The sequence below is a fragment of the Lutjanus erythropterus genome, chromosome 16 (assembly GCF_056507025.1).
Source record: "Lutjanus erythropterus isolate fLutEry1 chromosome 16, fLutEry1.hap2, whole genome shotgun sequence".
Classification (NCBI taxonomy): domain Eukaryota; kingdom Metazoa; phylum Chordata; class Actinopteri; order Lutjaniformes; family Lutjanidae; genus Lutjanus; species Lutjanus erythropterus.
In genome coordinates, this window is record NC_139332.1 from 7,174,401 (window position 1) to 7,192,329 (window position 17,929).

The 17,929-nt window shown below is 39.8% G+C and overlaps 1 protein-coding gene across 2 annotated transcripts in view; it reads left to right on the forward strand.

Annotated features, from left to right (window-relative positions):
• The window catches only part of hivep3a (HIVEP zinc finger 3a), a 61,589-nt gene extending 44,148 nt beyond the window's left edge, over window positions 1–17,441 (forward strand). For both annotated transcript variants that reach the window (XM_084739140.1, XM_084739141.1), the window contains exons 4-7: window positions 5,547–5,716; window positions 5,810–5,884; window positions 9,443–10,020; window positions 16,077–17,441. In XM_084739140.1, coding sequence (XP_084595266.1) covers window positions 5,547–5,716; window positions 5,810–5,884; window positions 9,443–10,020; window positions 16,077–16,577 — 1,324 coding nt within the window. In that variant the 3' untranslated portion in view covers window positions 16,578–17,441. The remainder of the gene's footprint in view (window positions 1–5,546; window positions 5,717–5,809; window positions 5,885–9,442; window positions 10,021–16,076) is intronic.
• The last annotated feature ends 488 nt before the right edge of the window (window positions 17,442–17,929 follow it).

Below are 17,929 nucleotides of genomic sequence, written 5' to 3' on the forward strand. Positions count from 1 at the left end.
TGGAAATGCTGATTGTAAATGCAAAAAAGTTGAAGGATAAGTTCTCAGTTTTTGAAGTCTGTTTTATAACAATAACCAGGTTCCCATATGAACTTTGACATCATTCCTCCTGCTCATACTGGACATTAAAAGATCTCTGCCTAATTCACTTTTAATGGAAGTGATGTGGGACAAGATTTACAGTCCTCAGTCTGTTAGAAAATCTATCCCAATGTTTATCCAAAGCTTATGCGAGACTTCAAGACTTCAAGACTTCAGCCGTCTGTGTTTGACAAACCAAGTGGACAGGTTCCAAAGTTACAGTCTTTTCAGTGAAAAATCCCCTCTTTTTGTTAATACTGGAGCTGAACGGGAAAAACTCATTCGAGACACTAAGAGAGAATTTTATACTAAAATGATAGCAACTGTGGATGATATCTGTTTCATTGGTCTTACACTGAAGTAAAAAAGAAATGATTACAGAAAACAAATGTTGTTTAAATGTCAGAATGGGCACTTGACCATTGAAACTGACTTGAAAAAATGTGAACCTATCCTTTAATACAATGTATATAAGGTAATTTCTGTAAAAAATAATAATTATCTGAGGCTAAATGGGCTGACAGCATTGTAATGTTAAAATCTGAGACAGAAGAAGGTTTGATCTTGGGATTTTTCTGGCCCTGAATTCAGCCTGTCAGGCTTAACAAAGGTTTATTAGACATATTAGGCTACTGTAAGTAATTCTAAGAAGTAAACTCCTGGATCCCACTGTTGTTATTTCAAAAATGTAACTGGGTGAACACAGTCTGACCGCAATGCATCATACTATAAATGGGCAGAAAGTCTTAAAGGGATAATTCAGATTTTGTAGTGGGGTTATGTGAGGTACTTATCCACAGTCAGTGTAGGTGGGTCTTATTTTAGGTGGCTGAAATACATTTTGCTTCTGACTCTGTTCACAGCAGAGCACTGCTTAGCTTCTAAACCAGTACTTGTGTCTGCTTCTCCAAACTGAGGGATGTGCTGACCACCATCTACTGTAGGTAGCACACTGAATATGAATAAGTACCTCATACAACCCCATTCAAATAATCTGAACTGTGCCTTTAATTTTCTTGACGTCAGATGTCTTTTAAAACTGTATAACAGATGCCTCAAACAAACATCCAACCCAGAGTTTAACCACTTTTCTAAATCTGTTTGCAGCACAGTATCTTAAATTGTATTTTAAAATGCAAGTAACCATAGCAACCATACTTCTCCTTAATGTATCAGCTGATAATAACTCTCACTGAAATGGACTGATAATATGTTAAAAATAACCATAAACCACTTGGAAAATGAAAAATAATTTTGAATGTTATTCTTTTGGTCAATAACACACCCTGAGGTGTGCTGATTTAGAAAATAATAGGGATGTAACAAAACAAAAAACTCAAGGTATGATAAAAAAAAAAGTGCACAATATTAGATATATTGCGATTTTAAAGGGACATATCACCCCAAAATCAAAAATACAATATATATTTTCCTTCAACATGTAGTGCTATTATATATTTTTGCCTTTTCTTCTGTATAATGGAACTAGATGGCGATAATCCTGTGGTGCTCAAAACGCCAAAAAATACAAAACTCAACAGCTGTGTCTCTTTCCAGAAATCATGACCCAGTTACTCAAGATGATCCACAGACCTTGTTGTGAGCACTTTCATGTAGGAACTACTTTCTTTTCTTCTAGAAAGAACATAGTTCCTATATGAGACTGCTTATAACAAGGTCTGTGAATTATCTTGAGTAACTGGGTCATGATTTTTGAGACACTGGTTTTGAATTTTTCTGAATAGCATTTGGCACCACATGCCATGTCAGTCCCATTATAGGATATATAGAGAGAAGGCAGACATCTTGATGACTGATATCTCCAACACTTTGCAACTCATAACATAACTATCTAGATGCATAAAGAGCACTGCAAGCCAAGGGAAAAATATGTTTTTGATTTTGGGGTGAGCTGAATCTGATGTGTATATATAATTCTTTTTTCCTTATAAGTTAAAGTGATTCTGTTTCCCTTCTTTAATAAAATAAAATAAAAGTAGCTAGCAGTGACCTAAGTATGTGCAGAAAAAATGGCATGAATTGTCCTTAATAATAAGTGTTTGATTATGTATGTACAATTGCAAAACACAAACGATGCAGCAGTCAGAAGCAGTCTCTTTAAATAAACTAGAACAAAATAACAATGATAAAATGCAAGTATCAACCATGCAATAGTGGTTAGATAATGTCACAGTTTGGTGCAATATTGAGACTTTTTTTTTTCAGGATATTGCAATTTTCAATATGTTGTTTACATCCCAAGAAAATGATGGAGTCAGTAAAGGAAATGCCACTTTTCCTTGTGTGTTTTTGTCCCAGTGTTGGAGGTCAGGACACCTTGCCTTTTTGTTATTTGAAGCAATGTGATGTGAACAAGATCTGAATAATAAGTCATTTAATCCATTTTAAAAAGATAACAAGAACAGCAAAGATTGACTTACGCTGAAATTCAGTAAAATGCAGGATGCAGTCATGTAAGGTGTCCTGTTATTTATGTAACTTAATTTGAAACACACTTGTGTTCTCAAAGCCAGACACGCTCAGTACTTCTGATAGCCGTCATAAATAACTACTGCTGCGATGCGATGCAGGAGGGTGCAGAGATCGAGGTGCCATCTGTGTGTCTCTTTCTGGTTTGGGAGTGTGTCTGTGAACAAATCCCTGTTGTGACTCATGTTGACGCTCATCACAGCCTTCCTAAAAGAGTGAGTCATCCTCACGCCTGCTCGCTTCTCTGTCTGTTCAGTCTGTCTGAGGGACAAAAAGACAAAAACTGAGGCAGCAGCGTGGTCGAACATTGACATTTTTTCTTGTTGGTATGGGGGAAGGCAAGGACATCTAGACTCAGTATGTGCCGTATGAAAAACCTGTATGTTTTTGCTCTCATTTTTCTTTTTTCTGTGAACACAGAAGGTTTATTTATCTCAAATTCTGCTCACAAATTTCTTGAAATGCGTGTTAGTGAGAAGTTCTCCTGCCAAGATAAGCTGTCCACCTAACAGAGGTGGCATATAGAGATGCTAATTAAACAGCATGGTTACTAAAATGTGCAGCTTTATCTTGAAAAACATTTATTAGGCACTGAATGGCTATTTCACATAGGACTACAAATACCATTTTTTCCCAGGTGGGCAAAGTCATGATTCACCCTACTCTGCCTCTAACTGGCTAGTTCTCCTTGCCTTTTGTTGGGTTGGTTGGGTTTAGGCATGAGAAGCGGTCAGTTAGCGTTAGAGTAAGAATATCAGTGGTGAGCCAATCAGAGGCAGAGTAGGGCGCAAAATGACTTTGCCCTCCTGGGAAAAATAAATTGGTGTCTGTAGCCCTATGTGAAATTTAGCACCTAATAAATATCTTTTTAGCTGTGATGAACAGTTGCTCCATCAGTCAGTCAATCCACAGAATTTCCTCTTTGGCCTTTGTATTTGTGTTCATGCCAGTTGGTTAAAAGGGGGCGTGGTAATGGGAGTGGCCTATCACAAAAAGTGCACAGTTTCCAAATGGATTCATAAACTTGCACATATTGACATGTTGATTATGAGCAGCAGAACAGCAGATTAACCGGGGCATGGCAGTGGGCGTGGCCTAACAAAAAGGTCTGAATGGGTTCCCGTAACTTGACCAAACTCATCAAATGTTTGTCGTGGGCTCTTGTGGGAGGCGTTCTTGCACTCAGAGTTCACTTTTCATTAGTGACTCATGCACTGCCCTCTATACTTTAACCATGACCCCTTTCCCAACTCATGAACCATTTGTTCGTAGCCTCTTGTGGGAGGCATCATTGGTCTCAGCAGAGTTTCCTGTCTCTAGGGTGTTAAACCCTGCTCATTACCTGTGGCACGTTCAGTCTGGAAACGGCTTGCGCCATTTTGCTACAGTTTCTAGACTGAATGGCACATTTCCTCAAAATGGTGTGCAACAGGCTTTAAGATACCTTTTCTCTCATTTTACGAGGATTTGCTACAGATGTTACCAAGTCAGCTGTTACGTGTGTGTAAACACCACCGTATTAAAAAACTGTTGGGGCGCCCCTATAGCTCAGTTGGTAGAGCATGCGCCCCATGTACTGAGGGTATTAGTCCTCTGCAGCGACCGCAAATTTCTGTTTGAATAAACATTTACGTTATGTCAACAATATACCCCGCCCCCTACGCTTTAACCATGCCTCCTTTAATAACTCTTGAACCATTTGTCATAGAGCCTTGCAGTAGGTTGTTGTGTGCATGTGAATGTATGCACACACACACACACATTGCAATAGTTTTATTTGCGCCTGTTTCAAGATCCAATTAAGTATTTTATTTACTTGTATTTATGATTTATTGTATTTTATTTATCTATTCTTACTGGGCCTATATGCCTCTAATAGAACAGCTGAAGTGAGGACAGGAAATGGGGAGAGAGAGGGGGGGGGGGGCATGCAACAAAAGGCCACCAGTGGGAGTCGAACCCACTGCAGAGGACTCACATCCTGAGGGACACACCACCAACTGAAGCACCACTAGTCCAACAACACCTGTGCAATAATCTTGCTGTTTAATCAGCATATCAATATGTCACCCCTGTCAGGTGGATGGATTATATTGGCAAAGGAGATGTGCTCACTAACATGGATTTTAACACATTTGCGAACAAAATTTAAGGGAAATTAAAATTTTGTGTGCACAGACAAAGTCTAAGACTTTTTTAGTTCAACTCAAAAGTGTTGCATTTATATTTTTGGTGAGTGTATACAGCTGCTTTATAGAGTCAGTGTATAGTGTCCTGGCATTAGGGCAGAGTGTTCTTTTTTCATTACCTTAAAAGTTTTTCACGACTGTAAAAGCCACCATTTATGATACCTGTTGAGTTTATCCAGCCGTGAAGCCCGTAGTCAAAATAGCAGAAAAAACAGGCGATTATAATCAGAAGGATTATTTGTCGTAGGAATGTGTTTTCATTTTCTGTGTTTTTTCATGCTTATTTGGAGCAGCAGCTGGTCTGGGCTCAGGGTTTCCCTCCCTCTCCGGCCTGTTTTTATTGGCCGGCTGCAGCAAACCCCGGACCTTGGGCCACATCGTAGGCTCCCCCTTGTTTGTACTCGGTGGTGGTGTGAGCTGTGATGGGGTTATAAGGCGGTGGGAGGGGGTCTGGTTTTGGCTTATGAAAGCTGCTCTGTTGAAGCTGAAGTGGGTGCCTCGCTGAGGGACCCTCAGTGTACATGGAGGGGTGGACCCCGGGCCCAGCTGCCACAGTGTGAGCTCACTGTGCAGTCGAGGCCAAACAGATAGCATACTTACACTGGATAAATACAGGCACTAAAAGGCTGCTTACAGGTGCTAAAGGGCCCGCAGCCTGTCTGTCAGCTCCAGTTACGCTCATATTGATTGTGACCATCATCCCGAGAGGAGCAGCATCAATAGACAACTGACAGGGAAACGCTCTGAGGAGGAAACTGAAACCTCTCGCTCTCTTCACACCTACAGATCAAATGAGAAGTATGCCATCATGCATGGTGGAGGAGGAGGTGGAGGGAAGTGCCAGTGTGAGGATTGTGGATTTAAGAATACCAGTGTGCTGCAGAAGTGCACCCATCGCACCACAGAATCACCACCTTATAACTGCAAACACTGTAACATTTCATTCAAAGTTAAAGGTAAGGAGAGACAATGGAGAATATGTATTTTTTTAAAGGTTTACGATGTCTGTGCTTCCACCAAGCGCTCAGTGTTTCTGTTGTATTTTACAGAAGGCCTCACCAAACACCTGAGATCTAAGGCACATGGAAAAGACACCTGTGTTTACCCAGATGCCACAGATGAAGGTACGCTATGTTCACTTTTTTGAGTGTGCTTGAGAAGTTGTTTATATGCTACTGAGAAAGTGCCAGTGATTACATTTCTGAATTAAATGTATGAATAATCAGAATTTTCTGCAGTCTTTTAATGTTAGGGCTGCAACTAACAATTATTTTCATTATGGATTAACCTGCAGATTATTATCACGATTAATCATTTAGTCTTTTGGTTCCCAACTTGGGGAGATTTACACATGTTCACTAAAATCACAAGCTCAGCTTTCCTTGGATGCAAGTGGGGGGCTCCAAGGAAAAAATGCTGGGAAGCACTGGTTTACTCTTTTAAAAAATCAGAACCCAAAGTGACATATTCTGATAGCTTCTTTTGTCCAACCAGTAGTCCAAAACACGAAAATCATGAAGCTGGAACCAACAGTTATTTGCAATTTTTACTCAAAAATGATTGAAAGGATTAAATTGATTATCAAAATAGTCAGCAACTAATTTTCCTTCAGTCAACTAATCAATCAAGTAATCGTTGTGGCCCTAGCTTAAACCGCCTTGAATAATTGTAATTGAATGTTCAATGGTACTATAGGAACAAATATATACATGTATTAATGGGTTTGTATTGCCATTGTGTGACTGGATTATAATGTAACTTAAAAAATGACACCTTCCCCAACTTCCTTGGTTGCCTCTAACAGCATGTGGACTGATTTCTATGTAAGAGTTGTTTTGTGAAAATCCAAAGGATGACATCTGCAAATTAGACCCGCCCATGATATGCTAACCACGCCCCTTTATAGCTCATTACCTGTTTGTTTTAGCCACGCCCCTTTCATCAGTCAAATCCATTGGCATGACTTAGTCCCACTCCCTATATTTTATCCACAAAGTTTGCGCGAACTGTGAATTTGCAAGAACTCGTCCAGCTATTGCAAATTCATGCTTGTTTCAAGATCAAACCGCACATTTTATTTTTATTTATTTTTTATTTTAATTTTGTTTTGTTTTATTTTTTGGGGGGGTGCAGCTGAAGTGAGGGCAGGGAATGGAGGAAAGAGAGCAAGAGTAAGACATGCAACAAAGAACACTTGTTCCCGAGTGTCTTCTTGCACCTCTACGACAGAACCAACAGTTTAGAACACTAGATAACATTAGCGAAGGGCCAGAACCCACCCAAACACCAGCCTGTAACAGACAGAGAGTCACAGACAGATATTTTGCTGTTCCCATGAAGACATTTGTCTTGGGTAGATAGATATTTCATTCACATCAGTGAAAAGGTTCTTATTCTTTAGTACCACTGCCAGGAAAAATGTTTCTGAATGTCCTTAGCTGGTGAACTACAGTTACCAGTGCTATTTGTTGACATCGTGCCATGGTGGCCTCAGCTGTTCAGCAAACGTGGCCCACCCACTCAGAGGATTCCCCTTTATAATACAAAATATTAACAGTAAGTTTGAAATTTACTTCCTCCAAGACTTTGAGCTGATTAATATCCTCAAACAGTGCACTTATTCTGTCGGCTTGTATACGTTGTCACTTTGATTGAGCTTCAACATTTCACATTTGTTTGAGGAGAAATGTAAACACTGCTTAGCAGCATATCAAGATCTTGGGCGTGGGAGATGGAAGATATGTGGAAGAAGGTTTGCCTCGAGAAACAAGGGAGAGGCTCTGAGACATTACACCCAGGGAATAAATTTACTCAGCTGGCACCAACTGGCCACAACACGGCCCACTTACACCTATACAGTTCTTTAGTATTTCTTGGACATGTCTACATATCGGTGCAGTTAGGAAAACTAAGACTACAGAGGTGGAACCAAGTGTTTTGTAAATCACAAGTTAGTCTCACGTCTTTGCACTCATGTCCCAAATCAAGACAGGCATGTCCTGAGTAAAGTCCCAATTTACCGTTCTTCATGCAGCTTCAAATGCTGAATGAAGTTGAAAGTTGTTGCGTCTCCGTCAGTAATTTTCATCCTGCAAATTTGCATACTTCAATTTGTTTTTTGTAGATCACCTTGTAGTTTTTGTACACAAACAAGATTATCTTTGGTATCATTTTTTCCAGCTGGAGCTCAGTTACATATCATGAGATCTTCAGTGTTCTCTCCTGCAACTTGATTGGATGCTGTCTGATAGGGTCAAACAAGGTAGATCTTGGGAATTAAGTGTCGACTTGCTGAAGATGAATGGTGTGAACGTTCAAGAAATTGAGGGAAATAAATTGATTTGTGGATTTGTGTTACTTGAAAAATGTATTCCGATATAGTTACTAATAAGCTGTTAAAATAAATGAGGTCACTAACGTAATACAAGTATCATACTATTAAAGTAATGTTACTTGATTACTTTTGTTACCTTTGGGTTACCTCAGTATAAAATATGATGAGTTGTTTACCCTAATATAGTGTTTTTTGGCTGCAACTAATGATTATTTTCATCATCAGTTAATGGGTCAGTTATTTTCTCCTTTAATCGATTAGTTGTTTGGTCCATGAAATGTTAGAAAATGGTTAAAAATGTTGATCAAAGCGCAAGATGACGTCCTCAAATGTCTTGTTTTGTCCACAACTCAAAAATATTCAGTTTACTGTGAGAGAGGAATAAAGAAACCAGAAAATATTCACATTTAAGAAACTAAAATGAGAAAAATTTTGACTTTCTTTAATTAAGAAATGACTCACAACAATTAATCAATTAATTATTAAAAAATATTCTGTGTGCCATGTGTGGACCTATTTTTCAAGTTTGTCCTGTAATGATTTTTTTCCATTATTGATTAATATGTCAACCTTTTCTTGCATCAATTGATTCGTTGTTTGGTCCATAAAATATCAGAAAATGGTGCAAAATGTTGATCGCTGTCTCCCAAAGTCCAAGATGACATCCTCAAATGTCTTGTTTTGTACACAACTGAAAAATATTCAGTTTACTGTCAGAGAGGAGAAAAGAAACCAGAAAATGGTTACATTTAAGAAGCTGAAATCAGAGAATTTTGACATTTTTTCTGAAAGCATGACTCAAAACGATGCAGATTAATTTCAGAGTTGATTAGTAAGGGATTAATTGTTGTGGCTCTAAGTCTTTTATGTTCATTGTTGGGTTTATTAGTTCGTCCAGCTGTTACATTGCTGTTCGCAATGTATTGACTGATTATCTGGTTCATTTAAAGACAAACGATGGTTAAATTTCCATCCAGTGAAGCAGTTTTTCACAAGATAATGAATTGGCAGCTGTGTGTGCACTGTGCATGGTAGTATATTGTTCTTTATTTTAAAATTGCAATCCTCTAGCAATCCCCATCTTGACTAAATGTGTCTGTAATCTGATTACATCTTTTTTTTTTTTATCTGTAACTGTAATGGAATACATTTTACAGATTACGTATTCCCATTTCATGTAATCTGTTACTCCCCAAACCTGGTACGGTAGATGCCTGGACAATAACAGCCTGGTACACTTGATATTGAATTGTTTCAAGTACATAGTGGAGTTGGTTAACAGTGTAAGAAAAGTGGCGAGAAAGTTAAACAAGCAAACATGTTTAAAAGTGATGTAATCCTGTCCTAGGAGAAACTTCAGTACACCCAGATAAACAGAAAGATCACCAGAGGAAGAGTGGACATGATGAGGGTGACAATGCAAAGGACCGGGATGGCAGACGTGATGAAGACAGCAGGTCCAAGGTGGAAGAGAGATCTCACACTGCCTCCTCTGAGAGTGACAGATCTCAGCCAGGAGGGCAGCCGATGGAGCCTGAACCCAGCCGGTCCGCCACGCTTCTCCCCAAGGACTCCGCCCAGAGCTCGGCCAGCGCCAGGAGGGCCCTGTTCGCCCGCAGACGTCTCGACGCATCGGCATCGGTGTCCTCCGGAGGCTCTCCGAGCGCTCCGTCCCTGGTCCCGCAGAGGGAGCCATCTCCGCCTCGCAGCCCCTCACCCAGGCCTCGCCAGTCCTCCCTCTCCTCTTCCAGTTGTCATGTCTCCACCTCTGCCCTGAGACCAGTCTCCCCTGTTAGAGGTCTTTCTCCTGTAATTGTCCAGTCCCATGGATCTGAGTCCTCCGGGCCTCCAGGCTCCCTGGCAGACACTTCTGCTCAGTGTCACGCCTGTCTTCACCCGAGAGACCGGCCGTCCACAGCACGACTGGTGAGTCACTTCATTTTTCGCTTCACAAAAACATGGTGACATAACATCTTTTTCTGCATTTTCATTAGTTTTCTAACCCAACCATTGTTTCTATCTCAATCTGAATGTGACACAATTCTCTGTTTTTGTCCCATGTATTATTAACGCTGGTCAAATCGTGGCTTTTGTTCAAACCGCAGTCTTCACTCACCTGTGACTTGATCCATCTCTGTTAGTTTAGCCTACAGTTTTAAATAAATCAGCTTTCGGCTCACAAAGCTAATCTTGTGTGGCTCAGTTAAATCCCAGTAAGTCAACACCTAGAACAAATATAGATAGGCTGGTACATACGAGGTTATTTAAAAGTTGCACATTTATTGGAAAAGGAAGGAAAGGCAACTCTCTTGTTTTATATCACTCAAACCAAAGCCTGCAGCTCCCGACCTTAAAATAATGCAGGAGAGCTCCCAAATAGACACAACATGTTTTCCCTGGGCAGCCGCTGATAAAACGAGAAGCAGGCCCATCGTTAAATACCAGAGATTGGAACCACATGTCGACGACGTAAACAACGTGGGTGAGTATCTCAGTTCACCCTAATAAAATTTAAAAAAAACAAAAAAAAACATGTCTACTCCAAACTTGTGGTTATGTTATGGTGTAACCTCACCACTTCCTCCTCACACTAATATAGGTCTCTTGGGAGGAGATACTAATTCACTTTCTCCACAGGGTTGTTTTTCACATCTACACTCATTTCTGTTCACCTTAGCTACATCTGTAAACTGGCTGGATTTGGAATTTTTATATGCCTAAATATTTGACGTCTACATTTATGACCTTCTCTAAACCTGAATATATATTTTAAAACGTAGAACATTTGACTTTCTTTGTATGCAGACTCTCTTACTACATATAATTTTACTATTTTTTTTTTTAATGGTTTGTTATGTTTCAATATTATTTTGCAAACCTTCCTTGTACTGTTATTTACACTAGAGAAAGGGTTGGCAACCCCTGCTATCAAAAGAGCCACTTTTGGCCAAAATAGAAAAGTTACATCTGGATCTGTCTGGAGACACAACTATTAAATAGAGAGCTGAAGTCTGGTGTGCCTCGTAGGACCTTACTTCAGAAAAAATATCAAGGGTATTCTATGATGAGAGACAAATTGTTTTTGATCCCATTTGAACTGTGCCACAAATTACACATCTGATGTTTGTCAACTGTAAACATACTTTTACAAGACCGGCGGAATTTATTGTTAGTTTCTCATACACTAGTTTTATTTGATTGTTATCTTTGATATGCATCATATGTGTAATTCATGAGAGAATTCAAACGGGGTCTTTCACGATTGGCTACAGTTCATATGATTTTTCCAAAGTTAGGTCCCATGTTGATCCAATGGAAGGGGCGTGACTTCGGCTCGCCAATGTATATTTTAGACTTTACTTTTTACTTATACATTTTTGGTGTAGAACACTAAAGGTAGGGATGTGCGCAATCAGTCAACTACACGATTAAATGTTGCCATCCTCACTAGCCGGCACCGGAAAAAAAATTTATTTATGCACAATGCCAACCGCCTGCCACTAGTCGGGGCTGCTGCCTCTTCAGATGGCAGACCCTCTAGCCGTATGGCATAAACGCATATGCCCCGATCGCCCAGGCAACCCCAGATGTTTTTATCAGCAAAGTCGACAGATGACAGCTTGTAAAACCAGCGTGGTTTGACAGTGTTTTAATCTAGAAAATGGAAATAATGTTGAATGTAGACTGTGACAGAATAAACTGGTATATAATCACTTGACTGGAGCAACATGTGACCACATTCAGCACAGACACAGACAAAAACCTGCAAGCAGAGCAGCTGCTGCTGCTAGCACTGCTAACGTTAGCCACACTGTCTGGCAGTCTGGCCACTAATGTCAGCCTCAGGTTGTTAACCTGCAGATACTGTGATCCTGTTCGGTCTGAAAAGTTGAAGCATTTAGTGAATTGTTGTCATGTTTTGTACATTAATGTGCAGTGTTTTTATTGCATAATGCAAAGTGACATGCATTTCAGCAGTATTTAAAATGCGATTCAGTGATTGTAGACTGTGGTTAACGGCTTGAAATGCCTATTAATACACACTGAATTTTTCCAGATAGTGTTTAACATTATCAATTAATAAATTGTGCTCAATTTTAACTGAATTCTGAGGTTTTACTGTTAGACTGGTCGACTAGACTAAATTAAATTTTGCATTTAACCGACAGGGAAATTAGTCACCAGGAACATCCCTAATTAAAGGCAGGTTAGAAGTGCCGCTTTTATCTTTAAAGTGAGACTAAGTAACATTTGAAAGAAGAAATAACACAACTATTTTGTCTTGTATCTCTGGATACGTGTCTCTGTATGTCACAGATCATTTGAATAATTGAACAACAAAGAAAATGATAAGTATATATATATATATATATATGCATATAAGTATGATGCATTCATGGTATATCTGGATTATAACCTATAAATTGTATGTAAAGGAACTTACATGGCAAGACGTTTTCCTGCTTTGTTTTCTCTTTCTTACATCAACACATCCATGTTAGTATGAAGTAGGGTTAATCTTTCAAGCACAATCTGTTGAGGTTTTCATCCTCTGTGAACACTCTGGATTTGGACAGCCCTCGGCACTTTCCAGGAATGAGCCTGTTAATTTAGTGAGAAAGTGCGGGGAAGTCCAGACATTTGGAATCAGCTTGAATACCTCATAAGGAGAGGTGTTTGTTGTTTCCTGCCTGCCATCCCGTTACCCTCACTCTCTGGCAGATTGCCTTGTAATGATGTCTTGAAAGAGGAACTTAACAGCTGGCTAAACAGCAGTGTTTCACTTACCTCTGGTTGTTTCACCTCTAACACCACTGTAGTGTGCTTTTTTGCACCTGTACCACACCCAACAGTGATGTCATGGAAGATATGACTGTAGCAACATGCTGCTGAGGCCATTTGCACCAACCTGGTTTTCACCTGTTCTTAAGCCAAGCTGGTCAGAACTTGGCGTTTTAAGGCCGACCTTATAGTGACGCTGGTCGGTAGGGCTGCTCCAGACTAAAGATTTTCCTGGTTGTGTTGCTGTGAATTCAAGCTAGTAGTTGACTAAATGTTGCATGTTCATATATATATATATATATATATATATATATATATATACACACACATATATGTATATATCAGGGGTCGCGTTAACAGAATATTTTCCGTCGTTGACCGGTTTTTTAAAACTGTGACGGAAAAATCTGAAGGTCATCTGTCATTTTGACAGGTTGCAATTCACACTCCTGACCACTTGGTGGCGAGTGAGCATATTAATTAGCTATTAGGTTCGTTCGAGATGAACTGCGCCTCGCCTGGAGAGTAGACGAGATCAGGCGGCCACAGCAGGAGGTGGAGACAAAAAGCTGCAGTCAAGTCGGACAGTTTTCAACAGACTTATGAGAGAGTAAAGGAAGAGACACGAACATCCTGTTAGATCACCTGTAGGTTACCTGTAGACTGCAGACCATGTTCATAGCTGAAGAAATAAAGTGTGTTCTTGATCATTGATTGAGGTTAAAATAGAAGAGATCCTCCTTTTGACACATGTAACATCTGTTCTTTTATCTGCCTTGTAAAGCACTAAACTGTTCTTTTGATAAGTCATATATATATAACCTTTATTATTATCAGACACAAAATATCTGCTTGCTGACAGATTAAAACTTCATCACACAACAGAAGATTGATATGTCCAGCATTAAATATTACAATTACACAGAAAATTAGTATTTTATACAACATGTGGTGTTTGTTGTCAAAATTAGGAGCCAATCAGAGCCTGTCAGCTTGTCGATCAGGTGACAGCCAGGCGTTTGCAGTCAGTGGAGAGCAGCTGCGGCATCTGGCTCTACAAACTGCGGCCGCCTCGATCTTGTGAGGTTATCGTTGCCCACATGTGCATGACGTCAGTGCAAGTCGGGATCAAGTCGGACACAAATCTAACCGGCATGCACTATGCGGCGATCACCGCTGATCAATTCTGCGCAGGCCTGGATCATCTCAAACGCACCTAGTGTCACGGCAGCTGAAGTTTCTTCAAAAAGCCCAATAACGATGATGGCGTTGATAAAAGAGGTACGGTGTGGATTCTCTGTTCAGCTTGTTCAGACTGAATATTAATTAAAATGAATGAAAAGTAAATGCTATTGAATATGTAATTATTATCATTTTAAAAATTAAAGTGACGGGTAAAAATAGATTATGACGGGATTTTTATGACCCTGTCAGTCAAAATGACAGACAACGAAAAAGTCTAGTGCAACGTCTGATACATATATATATATATATACATATATATATATATATATATATATATATATATACATATATATATATACATAATCGAAACAACCAGCAATGAGAGTGAAGATTTTAATTTATTTCAAAACAGTGTAACCTCAGACATATCTCGTCTTTCGAATAACAGGAATAAATAACTTCCAATTTCACAAAATCAAATACACATGGACTTAACAACACAATGGTTGATGTGCTTTTAAAAATTAACTTGCTAAAAACTTGCTCCTCAGCTGCCTCATGCCTCCTGTCCCCTTGGTACTGTATTACCTGTTGTCAAACTGGTCTCCTTCATTCTCGGGGGCTTTTTCCCAGTTTAATAGGACTGCTAACTGAGCTTACTGGGTAATGGCAGCTACAGCACACTTAGTAGCAGGGCGCCGGTGACTTCGGTGTTACAAGAGAAAAGGTCCGCAAATATCCCGTTATACTTTCGCCTGGGCGTAATAGCAGCTACTGAATGGAGTATGACATGTTCTTTTCTCTTTTTACTTTTTTGCGACTGTTGGATAAATTTAAACTTGGTCAACCAAGGCTCTTTTCATGACTAACAGTTAAGCGACTATTAGGGGCAGCCCTATCGCTTCCAGCAGACAAAAGCTAGACTGTTCCTATAGCAACAACAACATGCCTATTCTGATGTGTTCAGAGGAGCTTTAATGAATTTTTCTTAAAGAAGCAGCTTTCTTTGCCTTGCTTAGAAGGTTCTTCTACTTTTTCTATACATTGTTTTCTGACTGACGGCTGTCCAAATCAGAACAATTATCATCTTCATTATTTCTCTACAAACTGACTGCTTCCTCTTAGTTGTTAGTATGTTGCACTGCTTACCAGTCAGCATTAATTTTCTTATCTCAATGTCTGTGCAATTTCTTTTCCTTTGATCCTCTATACCTTTGCAGTAAATTAGAATAATTAGCTATAATGATAGATCTTTGAAACGCCAGCTGCTAGGCTGTAGCCGTAGCTGCGTGGGCGTGGACACACATCGCTAAGAACGGGCGTAGTTAAGACTAATCTCAAGTTTCGTTGGTTCAGCTGATGTAAGTTTATTCTAAAGACTGGTCTTAACAACGACTCATTTAGCAGTGAGGAGCAGACTTAGTAAAAACCAGTTGGTGCAACCCATCCCTGGAGGTCAGCAAAAACAAGATTTTCAAGGCGTGTTAAGAAGTAACTGATTCAAAAGAATCACGAGAAAGGGAAATTCAGTTTAGCATTATCCTGTGATTGTCACTTTTTACCACAGTGGCTGCTGTTTAGCAGCTTCATTGCCATACTTACTCATCAGAAGCAGCTACGCTACTAGTTAATTAGCATGCTAAGTATTCTTACTGAATTAAATTGTATGTGCTTTTATTCCTGAAGAATTCATCTTTTTATCCTCCATGGATAAATTGTCTTTCACTGTTGGTTGCTACCTCATTGAACCTCCCCAGAACTCAGCTTTTAGAAGTTGTTTTCTCAGCACCAAGGCCAAGTATTGTTTGAGTCATTGCTATTGATCGATACCATCAACAGTTATGGTTACAGTTGCCACGGCACTGTACACACAATAATCTCTCTTACTGCCCATTTAAATCTGCCTCTTTGGCAGTCTGTCTTCTCCTCACTGTATCCTGCTCACTCTGCTGGTGTAGTGACCTACTTTCTCCAGCACAACCATTCAACTTCCATTTCATCTTGTTCTGTTGTAGTCTGTGGACGAGGTTGGTCTGACCCACGTCACCCCGCATCCCACGCGGCCTCGGGTCGCCCACAACCTCCTGAGTCACCTCCCTCTGCACTCCCAGCAGCCGAGCAGGGCCCAGAGCCTCCTGATTCCCATCGGGGGGATTCACATGATTCAGCCCCGGTCCCTCCTCCCTCTGTACAGCCTGGTGAGCAGCCCCGCGGCGGCCACCGCAGCCAACCCCGTGGGGACGTCCTGGAGAAAGGGGAGGCTCTCCCTGCTGCAGCGCCAGGATACTCTCAAAGAGGCGGCGCCCAGCAGCCCAGCCAGCCCGCCGGACCCCGGGAGCAGCCGATCGGACGCTCTGTCGCACAGAAAGAGCCGAGGGTGCTTCGGCGTCCAGCAGGCAGAGACAGAGACGAGGCGTCCGGAGGTAAACACAGACGCACATGTCACAGAGAGGTGTGTTTACCCCGAGACCACCCAAGGCCAAAAAAAGGCTCCTTCCTCCCAGACACAGCTCTGATCGGAGGGAGGGTCTGAAGGGACAGTGCAAAAGTCTAAAAACCAGAGCGTGTTGTAAAAGCAGCTCTGGTTTTAGGACGGAGGACGAAAGGCAAGAGCACTTGAGCACCGCTTCTGAATGACGCTATTATGTAATTATATGAATAATATATATAGACACTATGTTAGATATGCAGTATGTTTTGTAAATCTTTTTTTACCCTCTTGTTTGATGTCATCGGTGTTAATTTATTTATGTGCTATTATGCAAATTCTGTACTATATGCAAAAGCAGCTGGAATGAAAATAGACAAAGTTTTAATCAGTTTCCCTGTTAACCCCTTTGACAGCTCTAATATAATATTGCTGTGTTAATGTACTGTATTACCAAAATGGATATAGAAAGGTACTACAAATATTTATTCACCCTGACCAGTATTTTGAAGTGCAATTTTATGTCAAGATTGTGGTTTGAAATGTCATTCTTAAAAGGCTGTGATTATTATTATTATTATTATTGTTATTATTATAATTATTATTATTATTATTATTGTTATTATTATTCTTGTTATTATTATAATTTGTCAGTTTTTTTAATTTTGTTGTTGTTGTTGTCTTTGTTTGTGTTCAAAGAAGCAGGGTTACGATCACCTCCTTTTCTAATGTCTTTAGGAAAAGAAGTTTCAGATCAAGACATTCGGAGTGCACTGACAAATAATTTGATATCCAGAGGAAAACCTGTTTCACGTACATGGTAGCTACGGTACCGTTTTTTTCATAAACAGATACATGTATTTTTGTGTTGTTGCTTTTATAAATGATACAATCACTCTGTCATTTTCATGTTTACCATTAAACTTCTCATTTTTACAGATTTATATTAAAACTGTGTTGCACGTGTGGTGTTTGAGTTAGTTATTGGTCTTCTTTTCCAGGGGAACGTAAGGTTTTTCAAATGCTAACTGGTGGATAGAAATGAATGGGAATCAGTGGCTGCATGGAAGGTAGGAAACTAAAAATGTGAAAACCTACTGATATGTATGTGATTTGTGATTAAAGGCTCAGGTCACCCAAATTACAAAAAAAGAAGAAGAAAATTCACTTATCTTTAGTGGTATGTAGCTCTAAATGTAGCTTTGGTATTAATTACTAATTGTTTTCTGAGATTTTAAGGTATAATATGTAACATCCACTTTAAATATGCGAAAATGTTACACATTATACCATTGTAACAGCTCTGGTCTAAAAACGACAAAATGTTTGTGCGCTTCATTTGGTCACTTGTCAGTGGTGTCAGATGAATTTTAACCCCTTTATTTGCTATAACAGATGATACATCAGAGTTCAGTGCCCCTGAAGTTCAAATCACAACAG